Here is a 19,559-nt window from a genome sequence, read left to right on the forward strand (position 1 = left end):
ATATATTTTAATGTTTGGCGAGTTGTCTTATTGAATGATGTAATAGTTCTTTCAAGATGGGGTCTTGCATGTCAACAAACCCTGCTCTTTTAATCTGGAACATGAAATGTTCACATTTCTTGTGAACGAACACTAGACCTCAGATATTGAGTTATCATGGCCTTTCAAAAGCTTGTTGTTCCCCATAGGTTAAACACCTACGAATAAATAACACATGATCTCAGGTGCAACATGACACACCCTCTCCGCCACCTTGTAATACATTCTTTTGTTTCAGCTGCAGCTGCCATGTTGTGAGAAAACTATGCTAGTCACATGGATATGACAGCCATTTGGAAAATGCTGTTTCACACACACTTTTATTTCCCCCCAGATTCTCACTGAGCTGATCATTTGTGTACATCTTGTAAAAAAAAAAATGTAGAAAGTCTTTGTTGCTCTACATTCTATTCTGCTTTATAAAGGAGTAGTTATAACATGTATATTCCTGCTGTGTTGTCTATTTTTAAAAAGTCCTTGAATTCAAACGTCAATTAATCTACTTATAAAAGTCGGGTCTGTTCAGAATGTCACACACAGGCTAATAAGCATGGTTGCTTTCTAATAGCTAGACTTGTTCCTTTGTTGCACAGCACTAATGCTGCTCTATAAAAAGCATACCTATGTTAAATCTAAAGTACCATAGCTTCAGCATTTTACTCATTCATAAAAACAGAATTAATGTAATTGTTTTGTGACATTTAATATAGGGCAGTTGTCAAATGTGTTCAAATTATAATTCCCTGCTTGCAAAAGCAACCTCAATACTATTGATAAGTGGTGAGTAATGCCCCGCAGACAGAAATTAGGCAGTTACTATGGGTGTGACGAGATCTTTTGGCACAAGATCTCACAATATGACATGGCTTTTATTGCAGAGCTCTATTTACTTGGTGTCAGCATGTAACTTCCTCTGGTGAATTAAGTAAGTGATTATCATGCGCTCAAGTTATTTCAAAGTAAGAAAAGTAGTTACAGCTTTGCCCCTGTTGTGTAGATAGATCAATGTCATACAGTCCAAGCTGATAAGAAACAGTGATTGACCGACAGTTGTTTACAACATTAATTTGGAATGTGGTTCAGAAATCATCATCTGAACTGAAGTGCTGATTCCATTTTTTAAAATGAGGTAAAACTGCTTACTGCTCTGGTTTATAATAATAATAATAATAAAAACATAGACCTTCAATATGTCTACAAGGAAAAGCAATTCCAAACATTTTACACAACAATAAAATCTATATCTTATTTCTTATATCATAAACATGCGTCTATGTAATTATGATGGAAAACTGAGTAGATATACTAACTTCAAGAAATATTTTAAGGTGCCAATTTCTAATATTCAAGTTCCATAAAGATCTGCATCAATTGCAAAATATTTTCAAATGTTATCAAACTCAGTAATACAAGGGATTTAGTTTTCATTGGAAAGGAAAAGGGGTGACGATAAGTTGGGAAATCCATTTGTCTCAACCGCAGTAAAAAGCTGGTTGTCAGCAGTGCTCAATCCAAAAAACCAAAAATGACATAATGACATAGCAACTCTCTGTGGGGAAGTGGCTTCTCAAACATTCTGTTCTGCTGAAATGGTTGCCCATAGCACTCATGAACCACATTGAAACATAAGCATCTAAACATCAACATTCCATAAACATAATCTGTGGCGAGACACATTTAAAAATGGGATCAAGTTAAGTGTTATGGGCTGTTAGAGCAGCATGAGGTTAATTTCAATACTGTAGAAGTTTACTGAAATGTAATTACAGCAAGCTGCAAACAGAAGTTGGCATTTGTTAATTTCATTTCAATGCATGCCCAAAAATACAACATTTATAAGCAATTAGCCATATTGATTGCTGTCATCTCAGATTAAGGGCCTACAAAAGGCATATTGGTGATCATTATGAGAGGAAACCAATTTCTATGCCAATAGAGGAGGCCAAACTGCACTTTCAGATAAATCTTACAAAACAATTTTGGATTTATCCAACTTTGGATGTTATTTGTAGTGGTAATATTATATCACAATCTGAGGAGAAGCAAAGCAGTTGCTGGTCATATAGTTGTTAAGAACTACCAAGAACATAATTTGATGCATCACTGCAGATTACTGTATGGCAAGCACAACATTTTATTCATTCATTAAACATGCACTCTTTAAAGCTAACCTCAACAAGCACCACCATTTCTACAGTTTTAAGAACCTCTAAAATGAGGCCAGAGAAAGAACTGGTGTGACCAAAGCCATCTTCTGATGTATGAAACATGTAGTAATGATCAAAGCAATGATCAAGCAACCTGAAAAAAAAAAAAAAAACACCAACACCATTTTATTTCTCTGGAAAGAACAAATCCACCAAAATTTGTAACCACTTCAAAACTGCTTAATATCATGTTTTTTTTTTGTTTGTTTGGTTTTTTTTTAGATTTTTGCCTACATTTATGTAAAATAAAATAAATTCATACATATTACTCTTGTAATATTCTTACCAAGAGTAAAAATAATGGTTCATCGTTTTTAAATGAAATTAATTAGAACATTAAGTTATTCCAGTGTTAGGTAGTGATATCCAAAAATAACAATGCTATCACTATATGCAAAAATAGTGATAGTATTGTTGTGAATAGCATCATTAAAATTAATTAACACGTTTGGAGGCCTTAGTCCTCGACACGGACGTCGCGGGTTCGACTCCCGGTGCCGATGACCTTTGCCGCATGTCTTTCCCCCTCTTCTCACCCGCTTTCCTGTCTGCCTACTGTCACAAAAGATACGAGCCACTAGCGTCGCAAAAACTCTTTGAAGAAAAAAATAAAGAAACAAAAAAAGTAATAATAATTAACTGATATTTAAGGGGGTAAATAAATAAATACATTTCAGAAATGTTTTGAACATTCTTTTGTCTTTTACAAGTTTATCAAAATTACTGTAGCTATACGTTGTAGTTTGTCTGCCAATAAAAAGCAGCCTGTGAGGAAACAGCTGTGAGCGTGTAGGACAATGGAGAGGCTAAAAGGACACCATTATTGGTGCAAAAACAAACTGCAAGGACTATCTTTCAGCAGACAACTGTGGATTCATGTCCTGTTTAATCTGCCTGCCAAGTAATTTCATCACTTTACCAACATCGCAAATAAACTTGAATGCTGCTTATGCCTTCAAAAGCTGAAGAAAATCAAAAATAAAGAAAATCATACCAGCCTCTGCCAACTACGTACATTCATTCAACTACTACATTCATCATAATACCATTCAGAGTATTTGCATGTCTAGATAAAATAGATTTTGGTGTTATACATTATTTGATTATCCAGCAGAATTACTTGTTGACAAATGACGAATGGAAACATGTGCTGGTCACCAGATAGTGTGTTTTTTTTGGCAAACTGCCCCTCTTCTCATTCTGGGGTTAAGTAGTTTAAATACACAGTACCACCTTTCTCATTTAACTTTCAGTAATAACATTTGGATGTTGACGAGGCAATTACTTCCTTTGGTTCAGTGCTATTAGAATTAAGTTACGATAACTGCAAAAAGCAAATCTTGTGTTAAATCAAAGTAAGCACAATTTCTTTTAAAATATTATAAATGCAATGGCAAGGCCTTCCTTTCTTTGAAGGGAGAAAACACTTTCAGAGAAGATTTTGATTTGATTCACTTGTTGCAACAGAAAAGGGGGAGGGAGAAAACCCTGCCTTTTTTCACAGCATGTCTCCCTGAACCCTATCAAAGGTAAATATGAATCAAATCAATCTGAGGTCATTTTAAGGAGATGAATCACCTGCCTCCCCCCCCATTTCTCCTTTCTCTAAAGGGAAGCTGTGCACAACCACTTCTCATTTTGCTATTTATTCTTTTTTACCATTTCCTGGGAGCGAAGGCTGATCACCTGCCTCCGTTTGATGAAATGAGGTCTATACAAAGCCGTACAAACCAGGACGATGACAGCGGCAACTAAAATCACATTCTGTGAGAGCACCCAATGGTCTGACACTTCAATTTCCTCCCCAGTGGGAGATGGGGAGAACAGAGGTGGGCATTATAAAGACTACATCGCTGGGAAAGTCGGACCCATTTTTTACCCAACACTGACTCCGCTTCCCATTCCACAGACTAGACCATTTTCTCCTGACGCCCTGGCCCCTCTCTGCCAAACGGGAAGCTTGTTTTCCCTCAATAAATCGCTGCACCCACTCATTTGCCTTTGAGGGGTGTTATGTGCCACAGTTTCCCTTTTCAACATGTTCTGGTCCACAGGTTTGTGCATTTTATGAGTGAGACTGAGAATGTTAATAGACAAATGGGTGTTCTCCCTCCTGCCTAATCACCGGCAGATGTGTAATGGCTTTCCAGTCATATTGTTACCTTAGACAGGGCTTCATTATTGCGCCCCAGCAGATGTCTGTCTCTAAATGACATCAGCTCACCAATTACACGTCTCTGAGGCTAATTTGGCACTGCGATGGGTCAGGCTGGGGTCTCCTGCACATTTCTGTTATACCTAAGCCACCAAAGCACTTCAGCCAGCAGCAGGAAAATAGCCCATTTGGTAAAACCCTGCCTTTTTTATGAAATGATTCCGTTCTGCTAACAAGGGGTTATTAGGACAATTGAATTCTGTGCGTGTCTGATCAGCGCAGGAGAATACAGAGATGGGACATTATTGATGCCTGTGGCACTGCATTTCTATTGTTTGTGTGCGCATTAGGGCTGTGAAGCGGGAAGCTGTTCCAGTTGACAAAACATTTCCAATACTTCCAGAACCAATTGGATCAAAATGTATTTGCCTTATTGATTCCAGCCTTTGATTCCCAGCTTTCTTTGAGAGGGGAGAGAAAAAGTCTTCCATTTTCAATAAAGAAATACTGTACAATAGAAAAATGTTTTTCAATGCGAGTGATTCAGAAGTGTATCTTGGAGCAACAAAAAAGCAGAAATATTACAAGAAAGAAACAGTGAATGTAAATGTGCTTGCAGAAAGTTTCTAAGAGGTGCTTTTTGTTCCCATGTCGATTCAGCCTGACTGCACATGTGTGTCAGAGATGGAACTTGAATAATTCTCCTCAACAAGAGAACATTTGCCTTGTATTATCTTTTCAATAGTGGTTTGAAGCTTTACTTGGAATGGTATGTTCCAAGAAAACATAGAAATAAGACTACAAAAATAACCTTAAAAGCTCTCTTATGCCAAGTTCAGATATGCTTATGATGAAACCTTAATAAAGGTTTCATCATAAGCAAACTCAACTTTTATTCTTGCTAAAAGTTCTTTTTTCTTTAACTTACTGATTGAAGAAAGATAATAGACCATGCAGCAACTGTTTGATTTTATTTATCGTTTTCTGTGGAGTTAAAGAAAACTGATCTAAGAATCAACCACTAAGAGACTAAGAATAAAATAGGATAGTAGTCCTTACTTGATCCTCTTCTCCACCACCTTCTTCATCATACTTGAGAATATTGTCTCTCACGTCATCTTCGGGGTCGATGAGCAACTGTTTGGCCTGACGCTCTTTGTCACGACGCTTCATCCACACCACAAACATTAGCACGAGAACTGAATGATACAGTAACAGAGAGAGGTCTCATGTTACAGTAAGGAAATAAACAATTTGCAAATTATTGTCAACATTTAAATCGGATCTGATATGTTAGGACCTTGGATGTGGGCCTGATCAAGGCTATCTATTTAGTAATCCGACAGTAATCTAGAGATATTGTGGATATCTTCCTTCATAATCCCTGTGTTCGCTGATGTGATGTGCAGTTTGGGAGGAAGATGCAGGGATACTCACTGAGAAGGATGATGATGCAGAGGAGGATGGATATAATGGCTCCCGTGCCCAGACCAGCGGCCATGATGTGCTGCTGGTCAGTGCAGTCTCCATTCATATCGCACTGACACACTTTAATCCGCAGGTATGAGGTATTAGACATGGGCAGGTTGCCCGAGTCTGTGATTATGATGGGGACCTCATAGATCCCACTTTCCAGGAAGCCAATCTTAAGGCTCATCTGAGCATAGTCACCTAAAAAAGGGAGGAACAGAGAAAAAAGTGACTGTTATGCGATTCTAAATGTATCCTTAAAGGAAAAACATTTGGAAAGGTGACAACCAAAATTAAGCAGCTCAGTGCGTTTTAATATAAACTAATATATTTGTTTCGGAGATCAGGTTTTTCACAGGGGATTTACTCCTAAACTCAGAAGTTGTTTGTCTAGATGCTGTTCACACCATGATTACACTTCTTTTATCATAAATATGCAGCATAAATTCCTACCTGGAAGTTGCATCAGCATATCTAATCCAAAACATGGTCAGGATTTGGATTTGAAGCTTATAAATCTTCTGAATACCTTTTGATAATGCTGCTTAGGCTAAATTCCCAGCTGCGATAATCCAAATGCCATTATCCTATTAAGATTTATTCACTGTGTTTCATCTCCCACTATCTAATAGCTGAACACATAACAAATGAGTTTGTCTGCTCATGGTTTTGTTTTAAATTGGCATAAATAATTAAAGCCTATTTGGTAAGATTAATAAATTACTAAATAGGTCTGACACCTCCAAGGTATGTTTTTACAAATGTTTAAACATGTTTTCCAAGTTTCATTCAGGCTAATTGAAGATTAAAATCTTAAAGCTTTAATGACTGAAACTGCTCAGTGATCAACCTTGTTTTTCGTTTTAAACTTTTATGACTCACATGCCCCTTCTTAAAAAACCCCCCCAAAAAACAAACATTCTTTTCTGCTTTATTGCAACAACTTCAAAGAGCAAATGAAAAAAGCTGACTCATCATGTCTAACATTCTGGGAATTGCAATTTGAAGATTAATTTAATCTCATTATCCCAGGGGGGTTCAATGGCCCCTGTATGGATCTGGCACAGGATTTGAGATTGTTCCATGTCTCACCGTTTAGTCTTGTAAGGGTCCAGTTCCTCTTGACGTCCTGGGGCCTGTGGGGCAACTCGAAGGCGAAAGGGCCCGCATTGGGGTTCAGGTCTCCATCCAGCGCGGTGATGTTGATGGCATTTGGCTCGGGTTTTTCACATATCTCTGCCTCATGGGGGTACACCTTTGGCGCATTGTCGTTGATATCCACCAGGTAGATCTGAAGAGTGCCTGTGCCGCTGGCTGGGATTTTTCCTGGATGGACAAATATCTTTAGTCAAATACAGGAAGGATTTCTGAAAAATACCTAAAACATTTCCCATTTCCAGATACATATGTAAACAAACGGATATCTCTTGTTTCGCTATCATTACATAGCAATGGAAACTAAAGTATAGAGTTTCTTCATTGGCACATTAAATCATGATTTACTCTCGTAGCCCCATACAAACTGTGTACTGATCTCAGACTTTAATCTCAAGTGAGGAGGTGCAGAGACAGAGGTGGATATCAGAACATTTGGTGTGTCTGTGTTCCTGAAGAACGTCTTCCTGATGAAGGACTCGGATAGGAATACTAAAGCATTCAAACAGAGCCCACTGTCGTTCCTCTCAGGCTCCTCTATGTATTCACCCAGCTAAGAGGCTTTTTTGCCATTCAGGCCACGCTCAAAGGAGCTAGTCATCCAATCCTGACCCATTAATGCTGAGAAACCTCTTTATTGGTAGAGTTTTTAAGCCTATTGGCCTAAGCTATGCCCCGTAGAACAGGGTAAACCTGAACAGAGGTAAATCCTGCCAGTGCAAATAGAAGGTGAAAACATCCACATGGTGGATGATTCTGGGGATTGCTAACATATTAACCTCCAGCTAAAGCGGTCAGTGCTGCTGATACACCAAGCGCCACGTTCATGATAGTGCTTCAAGCTTGGAGAACATCTTTGGGGCTTGTAAACAAGGCAGCTGCTTCAGGTGAAAAGCATTACAAAAGCAGTCAAAGGAATGCTGAGTGGAAGACTGACCCTTGAGAGCTGGGCTACATTAGACATCCACTGGGCTTCTGTCTGAAAAAAGGAGGCATTAGCTTCCCTTGAACACACGAGCAGTAATGGCCTTTAAAAAAAGGTGCTTGTGTAACAGTCTGAGTAAAACATCCAGACCATAAAACCTGTGCATCACATAAGCTCAACAAGGTATTTTTGGCAACTGCAGAAGCACTTGAATGCTTACATACCGTTGTCTGTGGCCAGGAATGTTGCATTGTATAAACTGTTCTTCACATAGGGCGACTCTCTGTCCAAAATGGCAATTGTTGAAATCCGACCAGTGTTGGGGTCAATCCTCAGCCAGTTGGCCAGATCTGAGAGCTTGGAATATCTGAAACAAGAACAGGAAAATACACAGATGTTTCATTTCAGTTTAGCTGTCCACTCTCATCTCTCAGTGTTGTAGAGATACAGGTTCCACAATTTATCTTATAGAATGTTAAAATGGTTAAAAAGCAGTTTTGTTTAAGCAGAAACCTTAGACATATTTTACAAAACTCTTCCAGCGACTTGCATCACCCAAATAAAACAAGCAGGTTTTTTTTTTCCATTTTTTTTTTTTATATCAATTGCGAGAAAAACTTCATTTCTAGTAGACTACTTTAAAGCTGAAAAAAAACGAAGAAAAAAAAACAAAAACAAAAAAAAAAACTTGAGCCAAGTAGCTATAAACAATTGTAAAAACAGAAAAGGCTTATTGAAGAACAGGACAAGCTGGCTGCTAAGTGTATCTTTAACCAGAAACACTAAAAATTGAAACATACTTTACTAAACACTGTTACTGACACATATTTCAATTATGGTGTTCCAGCCTCTGGTAAGGAATGGCGTAAATAAAGAAACTGAGCAAAGTAAACATATTGCACAAATCAAAAATATACATTAGGAGTTAAATATTAGGCAGAAAACTGGATGGCATGAAATGTATTTTATGTACTCTACAATAACTGAAAATGTATTTCCTTTTCTTTTTAACTTAAAAAAAATTTAACATTTATTTTAATCATATAAATTAACTGCTTTAGCAGACCTTATGAGGGTATGCATACGGTCTGCTTCCTACATGCACAGACTTTTTACAAAGCATTATTCTTTGCCATCACAAACATAAAGTGGTCGTAACACTGCATCTCAGTTTAAAATTAGGACAAAAATCACTAAATACATGATATAACAACTTTGTGCAGATTTCAACCAATTTCACTGTAACAGCATTAGAAAGTGATGTCAGCTCAATGTCGAGCTCGCTCAGAGCTGACACATTACACAGTGACACATGAAGCCATATTTCTAAGGGAGGAATTATTAAATCATTTTAGTACATCCAACCATGCCTTTAAAAAAAAAAAAAAAAAAAATCTTGAATAATTGAATTAACGGTTTTAACTGAGAAAAAGAATTGTAATCAATCTAAAAAAAAATTATGCTTGTTTTTCACCAAATGAACTTCCAGTTCTACATCAATTACTGAGACTTTAACTCAACTGCTTAGCATAAAATAAGCTTAGAAAGAGGCAGAACTTTAATTGCACAGCAGATTTTATAAGAAAAAATAGGATTCAAACATAAGCCAGAAAAAGCCAATATTAATTCCATTTTAATTGCATAACTGATTAATGCTTAGTACAGAACAAAAGAGTTATATTTTTAAGGTTGGTTTAGGAGAAAGAACTAGATTTACTTTCTAAAGCCTCCTTTTCTCAGAATTAAATATTAATTTATCATAAATGGTGCAAAGTTGGTTAAAGCAGAGACAGCATCTAAGTCAATTTAGCTCTTGAATTATATAGAAGCCCAAACACAAAAACCTTTGAGAAGCCCTGTTAATAATATAAAAATTGCTCTTAAGGATTATTATTATTTTTTTTAAATTCAATGTCTGTGCAGTCTTTTAATGACATTTTAACAATGCAGACTTTATTTTATCTGCATACTGCCTACCTAATGGTTTGCTGCATGAATCGATCTGGATCTTGTGCAGTGAACATGGTCAGCGTCGACTCGGGCAACATTCCCTCTTCCAGCCTGATCAGCTTAGGGTTGGGATCAAAGTAAGGACTCTCATTGACATCCGTTACTTTGATGGAGACGGTGGCAGTGGACTGCTTGGGAGGGTGAATACCTCTGGCCAGGGAAACCTCATTTCTCGCTTCTACTGTCAGCACATACGTTCTGCTGATTTCATAGTCAATGGGCTGGAAAACAGTGAGGACGAGAATAAAGACTTGGACTGAAAAGAAAAGTTATCACATTAGAATTGTGTTTATATGATATGAAGTGCAGAGCAACCTACAAAAGAACATTTTCATCAAGCCTGAAAAATACTAGGATAGCCAAGAAATGTGAAAAGAGATGCTATATCCTGTTATAATCAGTTCAAAGAAACAAAGCTGATATGAGTTCAACCATGTTAACATGAAATGTGTCTGCAGTCCGCTACTTCACAGACATGCTGCTCAGTCAACTGTAGATTGACTTGGAGAATATTATAAAAAAACAAACAAACAAAAAAACCACACTAAACCATAATTATGGTAAGTCAAATATAGTTTGTATGTATTTCACATCGTGGCAACAGAGCTATTCAAAGTGCTTTACATTATACATGATTAAGGTTTTAAAATTGTGAAGTTTTAATTATTTCTTTGCCTTGAAAGTGGCAATTAGAGCTGACTGAAAAATTTAAATGAAAAACAAGGATAAACAATTAAGAGTTGGATTTTATCTATGTACAGTTAAGCTCAAAATTATTCATACCCTTAAAGAGGTCTGTTTTTTTTATCTTTTAATTATACCAGCATGTTTCTTCTAACTGGACACAACGTTTTGGCGGGACCTAGCCAAAGTTTTGAATTGAATCTGATGGAGAATCTGTAGGGGGAGCTATACATTAGGGTATTGGCAATGAGATCTTTCAACAACAAAGACAAAGAACTTATTTCTAAACAGAAATCCTCAAAATACCAGTGGAAACATGCAAAAAGGTGATTAGCAGTATAAGAGGGACTGGTTCCTGTAACGTCAGAGATTTCGCCACTGATTCTAAATAATTTGACATGAAAGGCGTAAAACACATTTTTCTCTCAATTTATATTCATATTTCTACTATTCAAGCATGTCTTCTGTCCAACCATAAGACATACATCGGGGTTCCGTTAAATGAAATTTAAATTAAAATCTGTCAGGGGTAAGAACACTTTTAGCATTACCTGCAAATCGCTCCACACAAGTAATACACACATGGAAAGATGCTTTACTGCAATTATCGAATTGCAGTAAAGCATTCATTCTAGTAGCAAAATATTCAGTGCTTTGATAGGCTGAAAGGGTAGAAATATGAAGATGTCGCTCACCTTAACAACTGTTACCAGACCCTCATTAGTAATTGGATCGGTGGGCACTGAGAACCTGCCAGTGGGGTCGCCCCCGGTGATTTTATACACTGCATTCCAGGCAGGTGTGTTGGGCTGGTCCTTGTCAGTCACCGTCAGGTTGGCCACTATAACATTCACCGCATTCTCAGGCACCTCCCCAGAAAACTGCATGAATAAACCATAAATGTAAGGAAGAGAGACCCGTTAGTGATACTATGCTGTGCTCTGGCTCACGCAGCACAGCAGGACCAATCAAGGGTAAACAGACATCTAAGGTAACTTATCATCCGGTCACGGCGTTCTCATTCCCTGTGCTTCCCTGATAGCATAACAGCAGCATTACAAATTTCTGTGATTTGCGAGCACGGTAAGTGCCTCTTTCACTGAGGCAGACATCCCCGCAGTTGTACGTGTCAACATTTGGAGTAGGATATAACACTTTACACATGGCTGGCGACTTGTGTATGTGTATGGTTGCAGAAGTGCAAGGCAAGCAAAACCAGGTAAGTGAGCAGAACTGACGGTTGAGTGCATTCACCCAACGCTCGGATAAAATGTGGGACCTTAAGACTATTCTAGTGGAATCTCAGATAAGAGCTTGTTTCTTACCGTCTCAGCAGTAAACTCTGGCGGGTTGTCATTGATGTCAGTGACTCTGATGACAGCAGTGGCTGTGTTGGACAGGCCATACATGGGGCTACCCTCCATGTCAGTTGCCTGGATGATCAAAGTATACTGAGGCACTTTCTACAAGAGAAGAAAAGGAGAGTAAAATGAGATAATTGGACAGTTGGCACAAAACGATTTCAAATTAAAGTGTATTTATAACTTTTCAAAGACATAAGTTCCATATTACTTCACTATATTTTATTCTACTTCACAACTACCCCTAATAAGATAGCACTAGCAATGTACATTCACACCGTGTTAAATTATTTCCACAAAGATGACGCAAATGTGACTAGTCCAACATCTTAATTATGATGATAAATGACAAGTTTTTTTGCATAAATTTGATTTCATCCTCTGGGGCTAATGAGCGTTTGTGTGCGTGCGCGTGAGACACACAATGAACGGTACCGTAAAGGGGACAAATGACTCTCTTCACATTAAAAACCACTCAGGTGACGGACCAGTTGCTAGGTAATGAGAGCCAGGCAAATTACTTTCATGGTGGCGACTTGCGGACATAAAACGGTGGCCCCAGGGTGGGAGTGATTGAGCAGCCACCTCAGCCAGATTGCCCTCACAAGGCTGCAGCTACCAAGCTCCAGCTGTATACATCATTTTATTTATTTTCTTCAAACAGGCATGCAATCCCAATTTATAGAGAGAGCAGTAACCTTTGCAACAGGGGTAATAGAGAGAATAAAATGCAAAAAATAAAAATGTTTTAGGGGGGAAAAAAAGATACAAGTAAAACAAAATAGGTGGATAGAAAAACTGTTGCTTAGTTATGCATAATGCCTCTTTGTAAGAGTAATAAGTGTGAAACAGCCAAGCCAACTTCTACTTCTCATTTTGGTGGTAATAAGCAAAATTTGCTGTGGCTCATTAGTTCCTAGGCAGTTTGAATATTAACAACTAAACTCTAACCGCCTGTTTAAAAACGCAGCCCATTCATGCAGACATATGCACACGCTTCAGTGATAAAGAGCCAGAAGCAATTGGAGAAAATACTATCCATGATCATTATCGGCAATATAAAAGATATGGATTTTATCAATAAATGATTTAGCAACAAACAAAAAGAGTTAAATACCTCTCTATCCAGGCCTGCAGCCACTGTAATGATGCCTCCAGTTTTGTTGTTGATGGTGAACATATTAGAAGACGGACTCTCTGGATTCTGAGACAAGATCTTGTATCGAAGTATGCCATTCTGTGTTTTGGGGTCGTCTTTGTCGATAGATGTCACAGTCATAACAAATGTTCCTTTGAGAGAGAAAAAAAAAAAATAATAAATATATATATATTATTATTTTTTTTTTCCCCTATGTGACCTTCTAAAGTATTAATTGTTAATGAAAGCCCAGTGTTCATCTTTCAAACTCTAAAGTACCAAATGAATAATAGCTGTTCTGCTAATACTGCAGCAACATTAGAGCTGGAGGCACATGCATGGGGGGAAAAAAAAATAAAAAAAATGTCCAAAAGCCTTACCTGGTTTGGAGCCCTCTGGAACAGTTCCGTTCCAGATTTGGTGAGTGAACTCTGGTCGGTTGTCATTCATGTCAATTACGTTGATCACAATATCTATGGGGTTTTCCACCTGGTTGCCATTCAGGTCTACTGCATGAGCTCTCAGCTGAAGGAGAATAAAAAAAATTTTAAACACATGTGGATTGTAGAATAGTTTAAACAAGCATTTTCCAGCTGTAGATCTACTAATTGGGAGAAAAAAAAACCCTACATTATATGTTGCTAAACAAATACAAGTATTTGAATCTTATCAGCCCGCAAATCCTCTTGTGTTGCAATGTCTTATTTTGGTGTCACCTACTGTGTTCTTCACAGTCAGCCATTTTAAAAGCTATACAATTCTGTCATGTGACTCATCTTCTGTCATGCGACACATTTTGTGTGCAGTATTCATATATCCTGGTTTCCACTGGGAGAGCAGTGGAAACACTAACATTTTATAACAATCAATAGCATTGTGCTGTACTTAAGATCAAGAGATTTTAAACCTTTAAATTTTAGATCTACATAAATTACAAAGTATAATCTAAATATAACTGCTTGAGCTTTGTAAGCCACTTTGCTTTTTAACTTGCCACATGACTTAAGTCATAAATGTAGTTGTCATTCTAAGTTGCTGTTTTTAGATTTTGGCTAAAGAGCTATTATACCTACATTTATCTATCTTTAATGACTTGAAGGTAATTTTTGGCCGACCATTAAAATCCCTAGTGTAAAGCCAAACCTCACTAAATTATACACTTTCTCATAAGCTAGTAGTGAACAATGTAATGAAAAACATGAACATTCAATACACCAATTTACTGCAAGTTGGATGAACATGCCAATAACTATATATTCAGTAAATCAAAACCAAGAATCATGTCCTCCACTTTGTACTGATGGGCAATTGTTTAACATTCTGACAACATGGTAAAAAAATCCCAATAAAAAAGCAGCTTGAGAATTACAGGTCATGTTCTAGCATCTGACTAACTTTTTTTCCCCTCAAAATCCTCCAAATTCTCAGACGGATAAGAAAGATTTTCCTGAGAAAATCTGGTTTATATTGAGTCTGAGGAGATTGTTTAGGTTACACATGACCCTTGAGCACATGCCAACTGGCTGGAATGTACAGCATGCTAAGGAGAGAGAGCAAGATAGAGAGCTCACATTTCTCTTGATAAAGCAGTCCGCAAAACAACCTTGGTAAATCACATTGAAATTCTCTAAGTTTTTTAAAAAAAAGAAATGCCTCGTCTGACTTACATGAAAGCTAGGGATGTGTTCTCGATCAAGTGGTTTGTTGACAGATAGCTCTCCAGAAATGGGACTGATGGTAAAGATTCCAGTTGGGGGCTGGTCAGCACCTGGACCAGTCACACTGTATCTTAGGGACCGGTTTTTATCATGATCTGAGCGAATCTGTTGGCACAAGGGTACAATTTGAGATTCATTACTTGAGAACCATTCAACATAACTACATTCAAACTCTTCAACACATGACCCATATTGTTCTGACATTTTAAATTTCCAAATTCTATACTATTCCAAACTCAGTTTCTTTAATTAGGTTCTTGACATTTCAGAGCAGCTTAACTATCAACTGACTCAGTTAACAATTTTTTTTCTTCTTAAAAGCAAACAAATAAATGGATTCAAACTAACTGGCTTTATAAAACATAGTATCCCACATTAAATACTTTTAAAGCACAGTTTAGGCACTTTTTGACTAGACCACTTCAAACCAGTTCGGTCCCAATATTCCCCAGTCAGATTCATTTTCCATTGGCAAATCCTGCCTGGCTGTTCTTGGATTTTCAGCATCGAAGTGATATGATTGACATCTGACCACATTTATTGATTGGCTCATGATTTACGTCACTGAAAACTGGAAACAGCATTTAGCATTTAGCTGTGAACCGGGGCCATGCTGTCTGCTAACAGAGAGCTGCTCAGCACAAAGGAGTAATTATGAGTTTAATAAGGAGCAGCAGCAGGAACACACGCGGTACGTTTTGCAGCAGAATGACCATGATTTAGCAGTACTGCTAATAGCGCTTTGCTTTGAAGAATGGACAGTAATGAAGAAGAGAGAAACTATGCAGCAGTGGGCAGCATTTCCGCCAACAACGTGAAACACCAAAACTACATAATATTAGCTTGTGATGTTAATTAAATTTTTCCTTTGGATTAAAAAATATAAATACGCACACACAGTTCAGGCGTGGCTACTGGTTTACATCTGCTGAGTGCATTACAAAGATCCAAAATGTTGCATATTAAAAATAAAAACAAAAAAAACAGCGATACATTTTTAAGACAAAATGAAGTATTTGGGTTTATTTGAGTTAATCAGAACCACAACCTCGAGGTTCTCAATTGCTGACTGTCGCTGCTACTGCTCATGTTCCGCCCACAATAATGAGGAACAGACATTATAATGGAAAAGCTCGTTACCTGGGGTGAAGCTAAAGAGCACACCAACCGGTTAGTGCGCGACGTGCCAGTGGAAAAGCGCCTTTTGCTAACAACATGTAGGGTAGTAACTGTTTTAGTGATTTGTTTGTTTGAACCAGACCCACTTTAAAATCTCAGGTTCGACCTTATTCACCCCAATTTGAATAGCATGAAGCACAATAAAAACCTTGAGAAATAGTCCTCATTTGATTTAGTTTTGTGTGTGTGTGCGTGTGTGAGTGAGTGAGTTTAGCCAGCGAGTAAAAAAATACAATAAAATGGGTCAAAGAGTTGTGATGTAGCAAATCCAGATGAACCATGTTATTTCAATATAAATTTGTTGAGCATCAACAAATTGTGTCAAGTTTTAAAAAATAAAATAAAAAGCTAAGGGGGAAAAAAAACAAAAAACCTTTTAAGCCGAGGTATGTTTCTACACCCCCCTTACTTTCTGAGACCTGGAATTACAGAATTATCTGGGATGCATTACAACCCTTGTTAACACTGCATTAAATGCAAAATAAAATCCCTTTTAGAGAAATAGTTTCCATTCTAGGTCAGTTTAAAGTCAACTGCTGTTTAAGAACAAGTGTGCATGAACTGGAGAGTTCCTCCAATAATGGACTCCTGAATCCTAAGTGCACAAGAGAGTGTTACTGGAGATCCTTCTTCCCAGCAACTGTTGGACTAACAATCATTGCTCCCCCCCCAAAAAAAAAAAAAAAAAAAAAATTGAAGAAGTTTTGGCATCCCTGATGGTATTGACACATATTTATTTTTCAAATACATGCTGTAAATAGTCATTTTTTTAAAATGCACAAGTACACATTTTGTACATTTTATTTTTCTACACAGCTGTCACTTTGCTGTTCTTGCATCAGACTGTTCCCACTTTTAGACGATAAAGGAAATTTATATTTTTATTTCTCTGTAATGGGTTCCTACATAGTATTGAAGTTCTGTCATAATTGGACTTTCTACCCAGTTTTCCATGCAAGCTGAGACCTTGTGTGCCCACCCTCTTGAGCCAAACTGAGCAGTCGGGCCCTTTCCTCTTCCTGTTATCAGCAACTCCAGCCCAGAAACCTCCTTCACATATAGCCGGATTAAAAATAAAAACTTACATATGGCAATCTCAGGATTTTTGCACTGTGTACATAGTACACTGCTAGAAAAAGGTCTCTGCTCCTAAGCTGTCAGAGTTATTTGTGCAACAGCTAACACAGAGGACTGAATGGTTGATAAGAAATTGGGCTGAACCTGTCTTTGAGATGTGGAAAAGAGGACTTCAGGATCGTAACAGTCAGCCAACAACAATTATCATTTTGAGCTCTTCAGATTATAAATGCTTCTAAATAATGCAACACTTCACCAGTGAGGACTGCTCTGTGCACCAAAAAATGATACAATCAGAAAGATGACAAACATCAAAAATGTCCTGTAAGCAAGAGTCTGTGCAACCTCCAAAGTTGACATATCAAAAAAAGTGTACCATTACAGCTGAGAGACAGATGTCTGTGTGCATGCATGTGGTTGAGTCAAATACATTACCCGGACAAGCTCGTGCGGGAATGGGCCTCTGAAGTTCTCAGGAACATTGATTGGAGGGATGACCCAGTCTCTCTTTATGCGTTTCAAAGTGCTGTCCGCATTTTGGGATGGAAAAACTATTTCCTTGAAATTTCTGGACATGACTGGAGGGACGGCGAGTTCCTGGACCTGTCAAAGGGAAATGATTTAGTGATCATACATATGCAGTGGAGTGCGAGTACAGACATTTTAAACAGCCAGAAAGAATAGCTATGAGGCTGGCAGTGCCGATCTATGAGTTGTGGCAACAGACAAAAATAGTTCAACATTTTCACAGCTGACCAAGGAATTCCTAAAGACTTTGGTAATCCAGTGACTAATGCCACTTGTAATACCAATATGACATTTGTGGTCTGATAAAACATTATAAGATATACACATTCATGTTGCAATCACAATGAACGGTAATTGATATGCTTTAGATCTGAGCAAAAGCTGGCAAAATAAAATTAATGCACCAAGGAATCAGTTGGAAAATTTAATAGGTTTTCAGCTTGACTTTTCACACACAAACTCAAACATCCTGTATTCTTCTGGAAGAGTAGTGAATACACCTTTCAGTGTTATTGGAGAAAGTCAACCACTTTCACAATCAGTGAGGCGTTTAAATAAAGTTAGAAGCAGAACAAAAAGTAAGAAGCTGATTAAGGACATTACTCTGTAGAGGGCGTGCTGTCTGCTCATCTGGATTGCCACTTCTAAACAGGGAGTGAGACAGCAGATACTAGAAAGAACCGTCTATATCGTCTTTTTGGAGTGCAGAACATGCTGGATCTGGAATAGTTACCCGTCTTTTGAAATCTTAGATGTGATTTAAGGGAGCCGTTGTTCTCAAACTAGAATTGCAATGCAATTTAAGTTCCACGTAATACCGGACTAACAGACATTTTAAAACTGTAGCACAACACCACCATAACGTTTTCATGGTGTAGTGTTAGTTGGAAAAATAAAAAAAAATAAAAATAAAAAACAGATACAAAATGTTCTTATTCACAAGCCCTGGATAAGTGGTTGGAATCTCATTTTATTTGAAAGCTGAATCTTTAATAATGATGGTAAAATTCATAGAAATGTCCCCTGAAGCTGGAATCACCAACTATTACCTTAAAAACCAGATACTGCTGCAGTAAAACCAGTACAATAGCAGTTTTGATAATTGTGATCTTTTTAAATCTTTCACATACAATAATTTGAGTGTTGTGTTTGACCATAAAACGCACAAAAAAATCATTAGCTTATATATTTTAACAGTAGTTGGCTTAACTATTATTGGCAAACTTGTAAGCAAATCACACTTCCTTTCAAACTTGGAAATGAATTAAGTAGGCTACAAAGCCATTCCTTGTTTTGACCTTAGAGGTAAATGGATCAGATAGCCACCATCTTGGCAGCAGGTTTACTCTAGGCCACTTTTGTTTTCACTGGAAATTTCCTCTCCTTTACTTTGAGAGGCTGCAGATAAAGCTAAGCTCAGTGTGCCTGAAGAAGTCATGGGTCTGGATATTTTTACTAGCTCCAAATCCATCCAAATAAGATCACCTTGCAAAAACTGCACCAAAATGTTTATTTTATTTTTTTTTTGTACTCTCATATGTAGCCCAATGTACTATAATTGGAAATACACATATTTACAGTTAGAAATATAAGATGCACAACAGTTTCAAATGCATCTCTCTGTACTTTCCAACTGCTTTCTTCCACACATGGTGTTTTGGCAGCCTCATCTCTTGACCACAAAACCCTGATTAATACAGCTAATGGTGCTATGTTAGCATTTATTGTCCAGTTTGTTTTGGTGTCTTAGGTTGATAGCAAAACTTACATGCCAACTCTATATATAAATAAAAAACAACAACAAAAATAATAATAATAATAATAATAATAATAATAATAATAATAATAATAATAATAATAATAATAATAATAATAATAATAAAAAAAACACATTACAAATGTCAACATGCCAC

The 19,559-nt window shown here is 37.4% G+C and overlaps 1 protein-coding gene across 1 annotated transcript in view; it reads right to left on the reverse strand.

The window, feature by feature from the left end:
• cdh2 (cadherin 2, type 1, N-cadherin (neuronal)) overlaps window positions 1–19,559 on the reverse strand; it is a 72,774-nt gene that overhangs the window by 7,099 nt on the left and 46,116 nt on the right. The window contains exons 4-14 of the mRNA XM_044134342.1: window positions 17,554–17,721; window positions 14,812–14,967; window positions 13,525–13,669; window positions 13,124–13,296; window positions 11,971–12,108; window positions 11,341–11,526; window positions 9,929–10,182; window positions 8,176–8,318; window positions 6,964–7,197; window positions 5,839–6,072; window positions 5,461–5,600 (exon numbers count right to left, since the gene is read on the reverse strand). Of these exons, the coding sequence (XP_043990277.1) occupies window positions 5,461–5,600; window positions 5,839–6,072; window positions 6,964–7,197; window positions 8,176–8,318; window positions 9,929–10,182; window positions 11,341–11,526; window positions 11,971–12,108; window positions 13,124–13,296; window positions 13,525–13,669; window positions 14,812–14,967; window positions 17,554–17,721 (1,971 nt within the window). The remainder of the gene's footprint in view (window positions 1–5,460; window positions 5,601–5,838; window positions 6,073–6,963; window positions 7,198–8,175; window positions 8,319–9,928; window positions 10,183–11,340; window positions 11,527–11,970; window positions 12,109–13,123; window positions 13,297–13,524; window positions 13,670–14,811; window positions 14,968–17,553; window positions 17,722–19,559) is intronic.

This window comes from Gambusia affinis, linkage group LG12, assembly GCF_019740435.1.
Source record: "Gambusia affinis linkage group LG12, SWU_Gaff_1.0, whole genome shotgun sequence".
In the NCBI taxonomy this organism is placed as follows: Eukaryota; Metazoa; Chordata; class Actinopteri; order Cyprinodontiformes; family Poeciliidae; genus Gambusia; species Gambusia affinis.